At 46.6% G+C, this 15886-nt stretch overlaps 1 protein-coding gene across 2 annotated transcripts in view; it reads right to left on the bottom strand.

Annotated features, from left to right (window-relative positions):
- Positions 1-15886, bottom strand: part of EXOC6B (exocyst complex component 6B) — a 333967-nt gene that overhangs the window by 260361 nt on the left and 57720 nt on the right. For both annotated transcript variants that reach the window (XM_061993512.1, XM_061993513.1), the window contains exons 2-6: positions 14486-14651; positions 7715-7762; positions 5493-5583; positions 5344-5389; positions 503-707 (exon numbers count right to left, since the gene is read on the bottom strand). In XM_061993512.1, the coding sequence (XP_061849496.1) occupies positions 503-707; positions 5344-5389; positions 5493-5583; positions 7715-7762; positions 14486-14651 (556 nt within the window). The remainder of the gene's footprint in view (positions 1-502; positions 708-5343; positions 5390-5492; positions 5584-7714; positions 7763-14485; positions 14652-15886) is intronic.

Raw genomic sequence — 15886 nt, 5'->3', positions numbered from 1 at the left:
CCCAGCACTGCCAGGTCCCTCTCCTGGAGCTGCTCTCCAGCAGGTCACCCCCAGCCTGTGCTGCTGCAGGGGGTTGTTTGCAGTATTGCAAAACCTGATGAAAAAATGTAAAAAACCACAGAAGTTGCATTTTGTGCAGGAAATTTTACCCCTGAACCTGGGAAATCAACACTGGTGTCTCCAGGTCTTCCAGGGGCCACCAAGCACAGCAGCACAAATGTCCCTATCTTGGTATTTCACCCACTCCCAGTGCACCTCCCAGGCTCTGGGCTACCAAGAGCACACAGCAAAACACAAGCAGGCAACAGACCATCACTTTTCAGCAGTGTGAAGATCACAAGATACACCCTAGTAGCAACCATGGAAGGAAGAGTCATCGCTTCACCTAGCAACAAAAGCCCTTCAAGATTTAAAACTGTTCATTGTCTTGGGGTAAGAGAAAGTAGAAACTTTGTTTAAATGACTGTGAGCCACCCTCCTCTTCCCAAAAAGCAAGTCCTACCTGCTTCATGGCCGTCTCTCCAATCTTGTCGGAGTGCTTGCGGATGCTCTCCAGGAAATCCTTGAGGTCTGACATGGAAACTTCTTTGATCTCCTCACGCAGCTTTGGGATATTATCCACCATGATCTTGCAGAAGCGGTAGTGGCTCACTTGGGGCAGGTAGGTGTGCTCAAGGTGTTCCAGGGTCTTCAGGGCAGGATAGTGTCTGAGAAGCAAGCAAGGTAGATGTGGAAAGAACAGCTATTTCCATCCCATGTCCCCTCCAAAATGGCCATGAACTGTAAATAATTCAACATATCTAATTATCTCAGCTCTGTTCAAAGAAACACAGACCTTGGCATCAAGGTAACCATTAAAGCATCGCATTTCTTTTGAAACAGAGCAGCAGAGCAACACAAAGGCAAGTTGCAGCTCCTTACTCAGAGCCTAGATGTGGAGACAAGTTGCAGCTCTCACACCCAGCAAAGCCATTTGGGGCACCCAAACACAGAGCAAAGGGAACATTGGCAACCACACGTAGTATTGTCGAGATACATGAGGAAACAGCTCAGCCCCATGCACCCAGAGGAGCACAAAGCCACAGTGACTCATGGGAGAACCCCAGAAAGTCTCTGCACCTGTCTCCCCAGGAGACTCATAGAATCATAGAATGGTAGGGGGTGGAAGGGACCTTTAGAGCTCATCCAGTCCAACCCCCCTGCAGAAGTAGGTCAACTTAGATCAAGTCACATAGGAACGTGTCCAGGTGGGTCTTGAAGCCCTCCAAGGAAGGAGCCTCCACACCCTCCCTGGGCAGCCTGTTCCTGGGGCTTAGCCATCAGCCCCATGGATGGAGGTGACATCCATCAAGGTGAACAGATCTCCAGAGCACATCATAAACCAAAGGGTCTATGCCAAGTATAGGGCACATAACAGGAAAGAGTATTTGGGGATGGCATCTCTAACCCTTTTCCTGGGTGGTAAGACAGAAGCATGGAGATAAGAATACACCATAATGCATCATAGGCCGATAAGCAAGTGTTTAACACACAATAACATCCAATAAACCTGCTACTAGCACAGACTCCATAGAATCACAGCATGGTGGGGGTTGGAAGAGACCTTTAGAGATCATCCAGTCCAACTCCTGTCAAAGCAGCTCCATCTAGATCAGGTCACACAGGAACTCATCCAGGTGGGGTTGGAAACCTCCTGAGAAGGAGCCTCCACACCCTCCCTGGGCAGCCTGGGCCAGGGCTCCCTCCCCTCAGCACTGAAACAGTTTTTCCTTATGTTTCAATGGAACTTTTTGTGTTCCAGCTTCTCTCCATCACCCCTTGTCCTGGCACTGGATACAATAGAAAACAATTGATGCCCCAACCTCCTGACACCCACCATTTAGATATTTGTAAACACTAATGAGATCTCCCCTCAGTCTCCTCTTATTTGTTAATGTATTGTAAACATCTTGGATATGGGAGCTCAGCTTTCTTTCCCTGTGCATACCAAGAGTCAGATGCCACCTTCCTCCCAGCTATTCTAACGGTGTTAAGCACCATTAAAAACACCTGCCACCCAAAGCCCTTTTTATTTAGATACAGGTGAACACAACCTGGGTATAACCCTCAGGTTAGGGGCCCAACAGATACATTTTCTACAAAGCCCTTGCCAATCCAGCAACTTCTGCTGTACCCACTGGGCTATGTGACCTTCTCAATGTTGAAAACGAATTATTTCCCCACTCTAAAAGGAGTATACCTTATCAGTTTGATCAGGCAAGAATCCCAGGGTTTCTTCCCCTATGCACAATGCCTGCCTTTATATTTGGGTCATGCCCAATGGCCTTACATTTTATCCTACCTTTCTGCATAAAAGCAAACTTTATAGCCTGACAGAAATGCTAAGTGGGAACCTATTCTAAGCAAATCATTTTTCTCTAACAGCCCTTTCTCTTCCAAAAGTGAGAGTCCATAGGATTTGTCTAGTCATTGAGGAGGGGTTGTGGAGGCTCCTTCCTTGGAGCTCTTCAAGACACACCTGGACACGTTCCTGTGTGACCTGATCTAGGTGAACCCTGCAGGTGGGTTGGACTGGATGATCTCTAAAGGTCCCTTCCAACCCCCACCATTCTGTGATTCTATGACCCTTCTGAAGGGTGATGTCCAGTGCAGGACCATCCTCCTGGTCTGACCAGAGACATAGTCTAAGGTTAAAAAATTATCAGAGAACCATCTAGGAACCATTGGCAAGGTTCATAAGAACTTGTTTCAGACTAACATACCAGGTCACAGCCACCTCTAGGATGAATTAAGGCAACTTGAGCCGATTGCTCGTGGTTAGCTAGATTAACCCATGCTTAATCCTGGCCACAAGCACCTACCACTTACACCTTGGGTTTTCAGGGTAGTGTTTAGTCATAAAAAACATATTAGCACCACTGGAAAAAAAACCTCAACCTGATACTCACATCTCCATTCAAATTAATTCTTGCCTGAACTCCAGGCAGGTCCACAGGGGAGTTATTTTACCCAGATGTGGTCTCTCCTGTTCCCAACACCAGAAGTCAAACGGATTAACTCCATAACCTGGCTGCTGTTTACACTACAGTATGGTATGAAAAGCTATTTGCAATAAAATGCAAAGCTCTCTGGAGAGAAACTTAGGAGTGCACCAACAGCCAGGAATTAAACCAGAGGAATAAACACACATTGGGCAGTTTGTTATCTTTTGGGGCACTGTTCGTTGAACTAGGAGCAAGAAGAAGCTGGCTGAGGAGGGGGAACAGCACACAGTCACTGATGGGGTCCCAGACTGCCTGCTGAGTCCAAAATACATGGGGGCAAAGGAAAGCTCAACACTGGCTTTGTGTCAGAGGTGGCTTTGGGGGATATTTTCTGAAAATAGCCAGGCCCTGTTCAGGTGGGTACAACTCTACAGAGGCTTCTCAGCTACAGGCAGGATGACACGTCCTCATTTCTTCCTGCTTGGACACATTAAGCATATGACAAGTGACTCAAGGGTAAAAAAAAAAAAGAACAGACCTCTGCAGAGTCCTGCAGAACCAGGGATGATCTCTGGAAGCGGAGATTTATTTTCCCTCATCACCTTCCAACAAGCAGCCATGTATGTCTCAGCTACTGGAGACAACATTTCTGTCCCTTCCTTAATTCCAGACAACAGCAGATGAAACGATTCTCTCCATCTTTTCTCTTTGCTGGTTGCACACTCACTTTCTTTGGGTTTGGACCACAGATTCCTCATCTCCAGCTTCAGTTAGCAGCCACAGATATAGCATTTGGCACACACCTGCATTTGCTTTGTAAACATCACGTAGCAAACAACACAGAACTCAGTTTGTCTGCCTGGGAAGGGCTCAGTTTATTCACTATGAATGGAAAACCTATCACTCCTCTAAGACTCAAGACTCACACTACTAACCAGCTCCCTTGCTGGCTACTATGATATGACATGCAAGTGAAATCAAGTGCAGATACAAAAGTATTCAATATGCTTTGCTGCATTTGGGGAATGAAGCCATCAAATCCAGACAAAGAAAGGAGGAGCAAGAAGAAGAAAAAGCCTAGTGTTCAGATTTTCCTTAAATGTGGCTTTCAGCTTCTATTTGTTTCAAAATGAACCAATCCAAAGGGAAGGGGGCAGGTAGGAAGAGATGCAATGCTTAGAAGCAGACCTTGGAAACACTAACCTGAGCGAGGGAATCGAGCAGCACGTGAATTCCCTTCAAAAGTTCACAATGCTGTGAGCAGCTCCAGCTCCCCACCCCACATCTGTCAATGGATGAGCCCCTCACTGTTCCTACCAACAGACTAAAAACAGTTGGACAAAGTATAACGCTGCCCTGCTCTACACTAAGCCATCCTGGAAAAGACAGTGAGCTTTTTGAAGAGCTAAATGAGCTCCCAGTAACTCCCTGCAGCCTGCCCAACTTTCAGGAGTAATGCTTATCTGTTTACCCAAGGCTGCTGGGTCCAAGGGACCACAGAGATCAGCAGAGAGGGGAGGGAAAGTGTAAATATACGTCCATCCAAATGGTTATCGCTTTGTTGGGAACATCTGGTTTCTCTGTATTGTTTCTATGATGGATGGCAGGCACAAACCAGGCACTGGATCCAATTGCTCTCCCTGCATGGCATTCAGCTGGAGCCCGCCGTGTTTTCAGCCGACCTCCTTCCAGCAGCTCCTCTTTGCCCAATTTGCCACCCCTCGGGGCTCCAACGCGCCTCCTCAAGTCCCACGCTGCTTAAACAAACCTTCCCCCAGGATCCCAGCCATGCAAACATCCCAGCCCGTGGTTTATTCCTTCAGCACCACACCAGATGCAGGGTGAGAAAAATCCTGGATTTACAGCTTGTGATTTCTGAGCCACTGAGTCTTTTTAGCTCGGTTGGCTTCTCTGAGCCATTCCTTCTAGCACAAAACAAGCCACACACCTTCTCACCGACATGTTTCTCAGGTCTTTGGCTTCCATTCACATTCAGATTCTCTCAGATGATGTCAGGTTTTGTATTATGACACCCAGGGAATGAAATTTAGTCAATAAGGCATAAGTATGAAGTCATGCACCACTGGATGCACCACAGCAGGGAGCTTCCATGGATAAAAAGCAAACGTCCTCCTTAAGCAAAAACCCTCAACTCAAAACAAAGTTAGAGGCGCTGCAATCCCAGTTCTAAGCTGTACCACAGGAGGCTGAGAAGGACCATGAAAGTACCAGCCAGAAATCAGGCAAAATTCACCTGGAAAGGCTGATTTTGAAGCCTGAAGTTTTGAGAACCTCTTTAATTTATCCAACAGCTTTTCCACTCCTCCAACACAAACACCAGCCCACCCAACAAACTTACCTTTTAGATTTCATTTGTTCTCGCAGTTTGCTGTACATCTCCAGCACTGGAAAGAGAAGGAGAACACACAAGCATTGAGACACGAGCACAAAGAGGTGTGAGTTAACATCAAGAGCTGCACAAACACAGAGCAGTTGCAGGTTCCTCACCGGGCAGACACAGCGTGAGCTTATCAACCGTCGCCGAAATGTTCCTCTGTTGTAATCGACATTGCTTCAGCTCTTCCATTGCTATTATCAGCTTTGGAGAGGAGAAAGAAAATAGAAGTCAAGGTTTCACTAAGAACAGTACACAGGATGGAGAGGATATAAACTGCTTTGCACTTGTCATGACCATCCAAACAGCAAGCCGACAGCTAAGCCTACTCTGATAAGTGGAGAGCTGCAGAGCGTTGCTGAAGGAGGGAGGACAGGCAGCTTCGGGGTGTTTAATCGAGTGACAGAAGCACTCCCTAGTCTAATTTCAAGTGAGAAAGCAGCAAAACCAAAGCCATCAAAATACCAGCTTTGTAGCATGTCCTGTGAATTCCAAAAATGATTCCCCCTTCCCATTTTATTCATCTCTTCCCTACTCCCTCTCTTCCAGCCCTTCTCAAAGGCAGGATGTGGCTGCTGGCTCCCAGGGGGATTTCTTACCATCACAAACTAACAAGGGTTTTTAAATGCTCAGTCTACAACACAAAAACCTGTGCATCTGGACAAGGGCAAAACAAGGACTGGCCACTGCATGCAAGAGAAAACTCTCCTGTTTCGTCCCCTCAAAGGGGCAGGTTGTGGATTTGTTTCCTAGAGTCTCAACTTCTCTCCACAGTACCACAATGAATTTGCAAAGTCCTTTTGAAGTCCCAAGTTCTTCTACTCTTGGAGGGGAATCTTCCATTCAAGGTAACACAGAGGTATGTTTATCTGATTCAGGAGAGAAGCTGCATCACCTCTTCCCAAAGGGCACTTTTACCTTTAATCTTTCTTAGAATAATTGGTCTGACTCAGCCCAACGTGGGGATTTTCTCATTTGTTTTTCAGATGCAATGCAGCTGACTGAAACTGTAATGCCAGCAAAATGAAGTCTGGTTGTCTGAGAAGGTGCTTAAGGAAGGAAACAGAAAAAGGTGCAAAGAGTAGAAGATTTATATGGAATGCAAGCAGAGCAATGCAAGGAGTGTCCCTGGGAATTCTCACACACATCCACCTTAGGCACTGGAACACCCTCAAGCCTCAGTTGTGAAATCAACTTTCCTCAGATTTGAAATTCCCCCAGTCTGTTAATACTCCCTTTGTGATGAAGGAGCAGAAGAATGAATGTGGTTAGAGGCACAGTGCTTCTGAGATATGCTCAATCACTTCCTTTTCTCCACACTTTGATGCCTCTGCAGCTCAAAAGTCACCCTACACTTGAATTGCTGCTGTGCTGCACTGTGAGGCAGGACACAGATGCTCCAGCTCATATCATAGAACAACAGAATGGTTTGGGTTGGAAGTGACCTTAAAGCTCATCTCATTCCAACTTCTTGCCATGGGCAGGAAACCTATCACTAAAGAGCAGGTTGTTCCAAGCCCCATCCAACCTGCCCTTGACCATTTCCAGGGATGAGGCAGCCACAGCCTCTCTGGGCAGCCTGTGCCATTGTCTCATCACTCCTATCAAAAAAAGTGTCTTTCTTCTGTCCAGTCCAAACTTGCCCTCTTTCAGTTTAAAACCATTCCTCTTTGTCCTGTCACTATGCCCTCATAAAGTCTTTCTCTCTCCATCTTTCTTATAAGCTCCCCAAAAGGCTGCTCTAAGGTCTCCCCAGAGCCTTCTCTTCTCCAGGCTGAACACCCCCAGCCCTCTCAGCCTATCTCCACAGCAGAGGGGCTCCAGCCCTCAGATCATCTCTGTGGCCTCTTCTAGACTCACTCCAACAGCTCCTTGTCCTGCTGATGTTGGCGCCCAGAGCTGGAGGCAGCACTGCAGGGGGGTCTCACCAGAGAGGAGCAGAGGAGAGAATCCCCTCCCCAACACGCTGCCCACCCTGTTTTTGATGCAGTATTATGAACAATTCCAATGACACCATTCAGGGCTAAGGAAGCAAACCCACAATTTGATCATTGTTGCTTCAATTCCATCCTGCTTCCCAGGCTCTGCCTTCCACTAGTTCCTTCGATCCACAAGCAGTAAAAAACAAAAAGCCCTTCCCAATACACTCACACAACTCATCTCTCAGACAGAACAGCAAAGCATGGGAATCAGTGCACACTTTAATTCCAATGCCATGCACATCATCAGTTAATGCAGAGCAAATTATTAGTGCTCTCTGTAATTTGCCACTAGCGAGCAGAGCCAAATAATGGAAAAGCAAAGAACAGAATGAATGAATGGATGTATCACTCACTTCTCTTCCTTCATTCTGCAGCTTCCGGTTGGTGTCTGTCACTTGATTCTGCAGGGATGTTGAGGAAAAGAGACAAAGAACATCTACATGTCAGTCAAGACAACATTTTTCACTAATTAGATTGTACATAAACACCATCACTTCCCACACAGTCTTTTCTTGCGTGGCACCATGCTATTTATTAGCTGATTTAAGAGCCATCGCCATTCTGGCACCCAGGATGTCAACAGCCACACTACAAATACCAAGGACTTTCTCCCTTACTACTAGAGGAAAGTAAAAGGCAACAGAAGGCTCTTGCATGGCAACCTCAAAAAGCTGGGGTCTTCATGGAACAAATTTCCTAGCAGATGCTCACAGGGGTTCTTATCTTAGAAGTTGTTTTACAAGTGGTACCCTAAAAGCTATTTTACATGAGTGGTAGAGGTGAAGGACCTCTGGAAGTAGATTTCCCCTCCCATACAGCAAATAGATTACAATTAGGTTTCAACTTATTATCACTGCAACAATGGAAGCCTCCAATGTGGGATTTCATAGAATCATGGTAGGTTTGGAAGGCACTCAACCTCCTGACACCCACCATTGAGATATTTGTAACTATTAATGACATCCCCCTCAGTCTCCTCTTCTCCAGACTGAACAGCCCCAGGTCCCACAGCCTTTCCTCATCAGGAAGATGCTCCAGTCCCCTCAGCATCTTGGTGTCCCTGCACTGGCCTCTCTCCAGCACTTCCCTGTCCCTCTGGAGCTGGGCAGCCCAGAACTGGACACAGGACTCCAGATGAGGCCTCAGCAGCTCTGGCAGAGCAGAGGGGCAGCACAACCTCTCTGGCCCTGCTGCCCACACTCTCCTCAATGCCCCCAGGCTGCCACTGGCTTCTTGCCCACGAGCCCACGTTGCTGCTCATGGGCAGTTGATTCTCCCCCAGCACTGCCAGGTCCCTCTCCTGGAGCTGCTCTCCAGCAGGTCACCCCCAGCCTGTGCTGCTGCAGGGGGTTGTTCCTCCCCAGCTGCAGGACTCTGCCCTTGTCCTTGTTGAACCTCAGCAGGTTCCTCTGTGCCCAACTCTGCAGCCGGTCGAGATCCCGCTGAATGGCAGCTCAGCCTCTGGGGAATCAGTCAGTGCTCCCAGTTTGGTGCCAGCAGGGAACTTATAAAGTTCAAATATTTTCTTTTAGATCTTCAGCTGCATCTCTCCCCTGATCCCTCCTCTTGGCTGGTATGAAAAGGTATTTTTATATACCTGTATATCCTTGGTATCAAAACGGGCCATCTTTTCTTTACCAAAACATCTTCTGTACCATCCCATCAAGCTGGGGCTCACAGTTCAAAAACTTCCCACTTTGCAAACTTACACATTCCCTGGACTATCAAGACCACAGAATCTTCAGGGCTGGAAGGGACCTGGAAAGCTCATCCAGTGCAACCCCCCTGCCAGAGCAGCACCACCTAGAGCAGGGCACACAGGGACTCATCCAGCTGGGTTGGAATGTCTCCAGAGAACGAGCCTCCACAGCCCATCTGGGCAGCAGCAGTTCAGCCCATTATAGCTCTAAGTCTCAGTTTGACTCAGTAAAGACACACGTGAGAAAATCAATATAGAAAATAAATAGCTCACACAGTATTTAGACAATAGATAGAAAGGTGACTTTGGGAATTCTCCTCAATACTTGTTCAAGTTCAGGCAGGAGGTTTGTAACTGGAGATACCATCTTCTACACACCAGCTGGGAGAGCCAACAAAACAGTCACACAAACTTTCAAGTAAACATGCCCAGATTTCAGTCTTTGGCAACAGCAGCCAATTATGAAGGTGAATACCAGCAGAGAAGGACTGCTCAGAGTGCCTCTGAGTCACTCTGAGACTGACATGCCATAAAACTATTTTTCTCTTCCACAGAATACTCCTTTCACAGCTACTGAAGTTGTAAATATTCACTTCCAGGCTCATCTCTAAGATGTCTCAGAGGTTTCTAGTTTTAGTCAGGCTCACTGGATGGTGGAAGCTGCTGCTGGACTCCAGCTGGCACCATCGACTTTTATGAAGCACTTCCTGTGTGTTTTCAGGAGCTCTGTTCATTCTGGAGGCAAAACCAGGCACAGAGCTTGGGCAACAGCATGAGCTCTCTCAGTGTATCCAGGAGTGGGGATAAGATCACACGAAGCACCTCGAGATCTTTGTTTCCTGATGTTTGCCAACAATTACAGAAGCAAGCTGAACTGTTAATGAATTTATCACCAGTGAGGGAACATTTGATGCTCTCCAATCATCCAGCAGGACAGGGATGGTGCACAGAGCAGCAGCCACAGCACAGCAAAGCAGGACAAGCTGCAAGGTGGACTCAGAAGACAACAGCCATCTCTTCTTGAGTGCATCACGAGGCAACCACTTCAGATAGGAAGGGAGCTTTGTATTTATATATAAAACTGATTCAGGATCCAATTTGTTTCCTGCTGACTATTGGGCAACAGCCATTTCCCACTCTGGTCCCAATTTCAGGAGCAGGTCTCACACTGAGAGGTTGATGCAGCCTCAATGAACAGAGTCATTCAGCCTCACAAGCTTCCTTTTGAACGCTGGGCCACGCTGGTTTTTAAGCTCACCATGATGCAAAAACAGGAGTCAACTCATGATCTCCCTGCACACCATTTCTCTACAGCATCTGCATCACATTGCTCCCCCTTCTGCAGTAGCTTCAGCTCTCCTGGCTGCTTGCCCTGTGCAAAAACTGCTCATTTCCTTTATGATGTATTGAGATTTTACGAGCAGGAGCACAGCATCTCTTCCAAAGATTATTTTATTTGCTTATATCCTGAAAATCCCACCAGGAAAAAGGAATCCATGTAGGGTAATTTAAAACTGCTCCTAAAATAATGCCAAGGCTGTACAAGTCTCCTATTAAAATTACATCTCAATCCCAGCTAAAGCAAAAACAAAAGGAAGAATACGTTCTGCCCTACGAGCTTCCAGGAGCTGGGGAGCTGTGTTTTGGTTTGTTCTTAAGGTCCACATCCATACCTTGAAAAAAAATAGATGATTATTTATCTAGACTCTCTGTAGTAGACACATTGAAGCCTTTCAGACCCTGAGATTTTATCATCTAAGACAGATGCACAGCAAGGGGGGGACAGACAACAGGTGGGCACATGTGAAGGACGAGACGATGGGCTTAAGGGATGCTCAAGTCATTAGCTCATCCATCTATAGACAGAACACGTGGTGTGGAGCAGGGCTTGGGGCTTTTAAACATCATTCTGCTATCATTTAGGGAGTGTCAGAGTGATGAGAGAGAGGAGCAAAGGGCACTGAAGAGGAATCCTGGGAATGGATTCAAAGGGCAGCACCGTGACCCTGAGCGACTGTGCTGACTATGTCCCTCTCTCCAACACCCACCTACTGCTGACTTCCACCCTCCCTAAAAAAAGGGAGAGTGACTGTGGAGTGATCCTTCAAGTCTGCAACTCACAAACTTCCCATACTGGAGGATGCACCCAAAGACCGGGTTTGTTACCCACCCCTCAGCTGTTTTCCCTTCATTGATTCCCAGTGGGAATCCACTGTACAGCCCTTGCACCTTTAGGTCATTGCTGCATCCTGGGGCAGAAATATTCCCCCACTGGGATTCACACAGTGAACATGAGCTTTCCTTTCCTTTAAGCCAGTTTAATTAGATCTGCCTTAATCTGAATGCAGTAAGCAATTAGAACTGCTTCCCACTCATTTTCTCTCCCCTCATAGATCTTCACAGAATCACAGAACAGTAGGGGTTGGAAGGGACTTTTAGAGATCATCCAGTGCAACCCCCCTGCCAGAGCAGCACCACCTAGAGCAGGGCACACAGGGACTCATCCAGCTGGGTTGGAATGTCTCCAGAGAAGGAGACTCCACAGCCCATCTGGGCAGCCCCTGCCAGTGCTCCCTCACCTCAACAGGGAACAACTTTGTCCTTGTGTTGCTTTGGAACCTCTTGTGTTCCAGCTTGTCCCTGTTGCCCCTTGTCCTATCATTGGCCACCACTGACAACAGCCTCCTCACACCCATCCTTGATGGACTTACAAACATTAATGAAGTCACCCCTGAGGATCAAGTGTGTTTTCCCAGGGAATGGAGGATGTTGTGGCATCAATCAATGCTGATATTTCTGCAAGTGTGATATTATACACAATACCTCAAAGCAACCAGCACACGAGAGTGAAGATCCACACTAGAGATGAGGGGGGCATTTATGTTATTTGCTGGTCACATGTATATTCAAAGACCAGGGTTACTGAGGGAAAAGACCAAGATCAAACAGAGAATGAATAGCTGGAAGAAAGCACTCTCTCATCACTGGACCCACAGATGATTCCCTGGGGAATCCCTTACAAAGAGGACTCAGTACTTCCCAAATAAGTTTCTGTGTATATTTTTCCCATGTGCTGTTTTATAGATCACATAGTAATGGCAATCAAGAGAGATCCTGAGGGTACAGAGATGGACTTCACAGCGTGCCACCAACAAAGTAACTGTTTGTAGAATGGGAAACAGCAACAAGCCTCTGCAAACAAACAATGTGGAATTCTTGGCTACAATCAATAGCTTTTAAAAACAAGAAAAGAAAAATGACAAAAAAGGCAAAAAACTACTTATTTCATGGCATTTCCAAAGGCTTCATCCTGCAATCAACGGCTGATGAATCCCTGCCAAGGAAAATGCCATTGTAATAACATGGGTGATTCTGGCTTCAGGACATACATTGTCCATGAAGGTTCCATTTGCGAGTTGGAGACCTGTGTGTGTAAAGCTAAAAGACTGCTGGGAAATGTCAGATGCAGCTTTAAATGAATGAATAAAGGTATGAAAAGCAGCAGTCAGCACACTGAAGTTAGAATTCTTCCTCCTTTCCCAGACAACTTTCTAAGGTGTTGTTTCTCCCCCTTATCTTCACCTTCTCTAATGCCCATTGAAGGGTCTCCCATACTCCTTGACTCCCAGGAAAGATCCTTCTCAACAAATGAGACTCCACTCAGACAGAAAGACTTGCTGTGCTGGTCTCTGGAGACACTCCATGCCCTTTTGGTATCACACAGCTCAGCCTTATTCACTAAGTGACTGTTCTGGGAGGTTGCATTTTGCTGCAGCAAGGGGAGGCACAGCAGTCTTCCCTGCCTCTGTTCTAACTTGTGTAGGAAACTTCTCTGACACTGATCACTGAGGTTTTTAACATGCTCCAAATCGTGGAACAGTTGTATTTTAAAGACAAGGTAGCCACGTTCTAACTACAAACCCACGTGGCCCCTACGTGTAGGAACACCTCCAACTTCAAGGTCTTTTTCCACCTCTGAAGCCTGCTTGGTTTCCTTCCCACCACTCATCCACAAATGGCCTTTTCCACACACTACTGAACATAATTTTTCAAGAAATGGGAACTTTCTACCTTCCTCCCACCCTTCTGCACAGCTTTCAAAGCCACAACACTTGGAAAGCCCATTCTTAGTTGTACCCATTGTATTTTCTCCGTTCCCAGCTCTAACCATTTTACCTCCTAAGTTAAGCCAACCAGACCTGGAGAAGCTACTGGAAAAGAATCAAACTGTGTGTTTACACAGTATTTGGTGAAATCAGTAGTTGTTTTTCACTCCTGTCCCTGCTTCCACCTGAACACCTTACCCTCTGATGTTCCTTCGCTTTTTAAACAGTAACATTTCACTCGTCAGCATTGAGCAGACACCTCATGACTCAACTCAAATCTCTGCTGCTTTGTCTCAGACATAACCTGACCCATAAAAAGAATTCAATGTCAGATGAGGCACTGGAGTATACTCTAGTATATATATGTCTAGTATATATATGTCTGCTTCAGCAGACACCCTTACTGACTAGAGCTTAAGGAACTGGGTAAGGTACACCAGGAAAAGCACATGTTTCCTAATGGAGAACAGGCTTAGCTTTGACCTTTCTTGTGCTTTTAACATACCACATTGTTTCAGTTTGCTCAAATTAATTGTCAAACTTTAAATGATTAACCTATTATAGAATTGTGGAATGGTTTCAGCTGGAGGAGACCTTTAAGCCCATGGAGTGCAGCCTCTGTCCCAGCCCCATCACCCACCAGCCCATTGCCCTCACTGCAACACCCACCCAGCTCTGAAACCCCTCCAGGGATGGTGACTCCAGCAGCTCCCTGGGCAGCCCCTTCCAATGCCTCACAACCCTGTCAGCAAGGAAATTCCTCCTCACATCCAGCCTGAACCTCCCCTGGAGCAACCTGAGGCTGTTTCCTCTTGTTCTATTGCTTGTTATTGGGGAGAACAGACCAACCCTCACCTGGCTGCAGCTTCCTCTCAGGTAGTTGCAGAGAGCGAGAACGTCTCCCCTGAGTCTTATTTTCCCCAGGTTAAACAGCCCCAGATCCCTCAGCTATTCTTCATGAGACATGCTCCAAATCCTTTCCCAGCTTGGTACCTGCCTCTGGATCCTCTCCAGCACCTCAGTGACCTTCTTGCAGAGAGGGACCCAAAACTAGACACAGCATTCGAGGTGCAGCCTCAGCAAAGCTGAGTACAGGGGAAATTGCTACAGAAGAATGAAGATTTTTGTTTGGTTTTAGATAGAGGAGAAACACTCTAGATAAAAGGAGACAAGGCAACATTCACATGGTTTCACAGAATCTTCACATGGTTTCACAGAATCTCCAAGTGCTTGAGGTTGGAAGGTCTCAGTCCCTTGCTCAAGCAGGGCCACCTGGAGCAAGCTGCCCAGGACTGTGTCTAGATGACTTTTCCTCTTACCTTCAGTTTTTGAGCTTCTCCTCTAACTTTCAGCAGCTCTGTGATGGAATCCACAAAGCCCTGGTAATGGAAATTGCACATCTTCTCAATCTCACGGTCGTGGTTTCTGATTCGTGCCTCCAGTTTCTCCATGAAGCGACCATGCTCTTCTCCATCATACACAGACCTAAAAGAAAAAGATGCCAACGTTGGTTCACATCCCAACATCTGTCACTGTCACTGCTTGCAAGAAATGTCCAAAAAGGTGAGCTTTACTGTGACAAAGTTCTGCTTTTTATTTGCATACACCAGACACCAAACTCAGGTTTGAAAGTGTTTCTGTTTCACCCCTCCTCCTTCTTTTTCCACCTGTCAAACACCAGCTTGATGTTCCCTCAGAGGCCACAACACGCCAACCCAGCACTGAATCACCTGAAACAATGTCTTTTGTGCTCTGTCTTTCAGCTCAGGCATCTCTGAGCACTATCTGCTACTGAGTGCTGCAACGCTGAGTGTTCCTCCTGGACAGCGTTCTGGATGTTATACAATCACAGAATGGTGGGGGATGGAAGAGACCTCTAGGGATCATGTTCTTTGGGCTTCAAGGGTAAAAGCTACAATGGAAAAGTATCACCTCTACTGCTGCTAAACTCCATTTGCCTTCCCCAGCAGCAGCACAGTCAGCTCTGTTGCTGAAAGGCCAACACAGCTGAAGGCTACCCAAATCGACAGGGACACCTGGATCCAAGACACAGGGTACAGTGGGCAAGATGCAGATAATGGGGAACCTTTGGCACAACCAAACAAAAACCACCAGTGTGGAATTTAAGGGTGGAAGTTCAAAAAACAAACAAACAAAAAGTAGCCCATCCTTCATACTTTCTTCAGTTCTGCCCAACTGGGAAGAGAAGCTGGAACTGCCACATCAAAACACTGTTTGTTCTGTCTGTTACCAGTGCACGTTGCCCGGTAATGATGACTGTTTCCAACCATTATGTAGGATGCAACTCTCAGTAGCAGAGAGAGAGAGAGTCACTGTGCAGAAGCAATAGATGGTAACAATAAAATGAGCAAATGTTACTCTAGAAAGCAGAGGGATTGTGTCACACCCTGAGACAGGGATGTTCAGGAGGTTGTTCTCTTGGGTTTTTACAGCAAATACAGGTGTGTTATACAGAGTGTGGAAATCACACCCCTAAAACTTGTCTTTGTGAAGTTTCAATACTTGGAGCAGTGCTAACTCACTCATTTCTCTCACAGCCCAAAAAAATAAGTACACAGTGAGCTTTATGTAGTCTGAGCTTGTACCATGACAGAAAGTAAGGTTAAATTAATTACACACTGGAGTCCATGTAGAAATCAGATAAAAGAGTAGGACAGGAGAAAGGGAGCTGGGGGTGCTGGTGGGCAGCAGGATGAGAA

This window comes from Colius striatus, chromosome 3 (genome assembly GCF_028858725.1).
Source record: "Colius striatus isolate bColStr4 chromosome 3, bColStr4.1.hap1, whole genome shotgun sequence".
Lineage (NCBI taxonomy): Eukaryota > Metazoa > Chordata > Aves > Coliiformes > Coliidae > Colius > Colius striatus.
The sequence above is the reverse complement of the archived record's forward strand: the minus strand, read 5'-3'. Positions and strand labels throughout refer to the sequence as shown.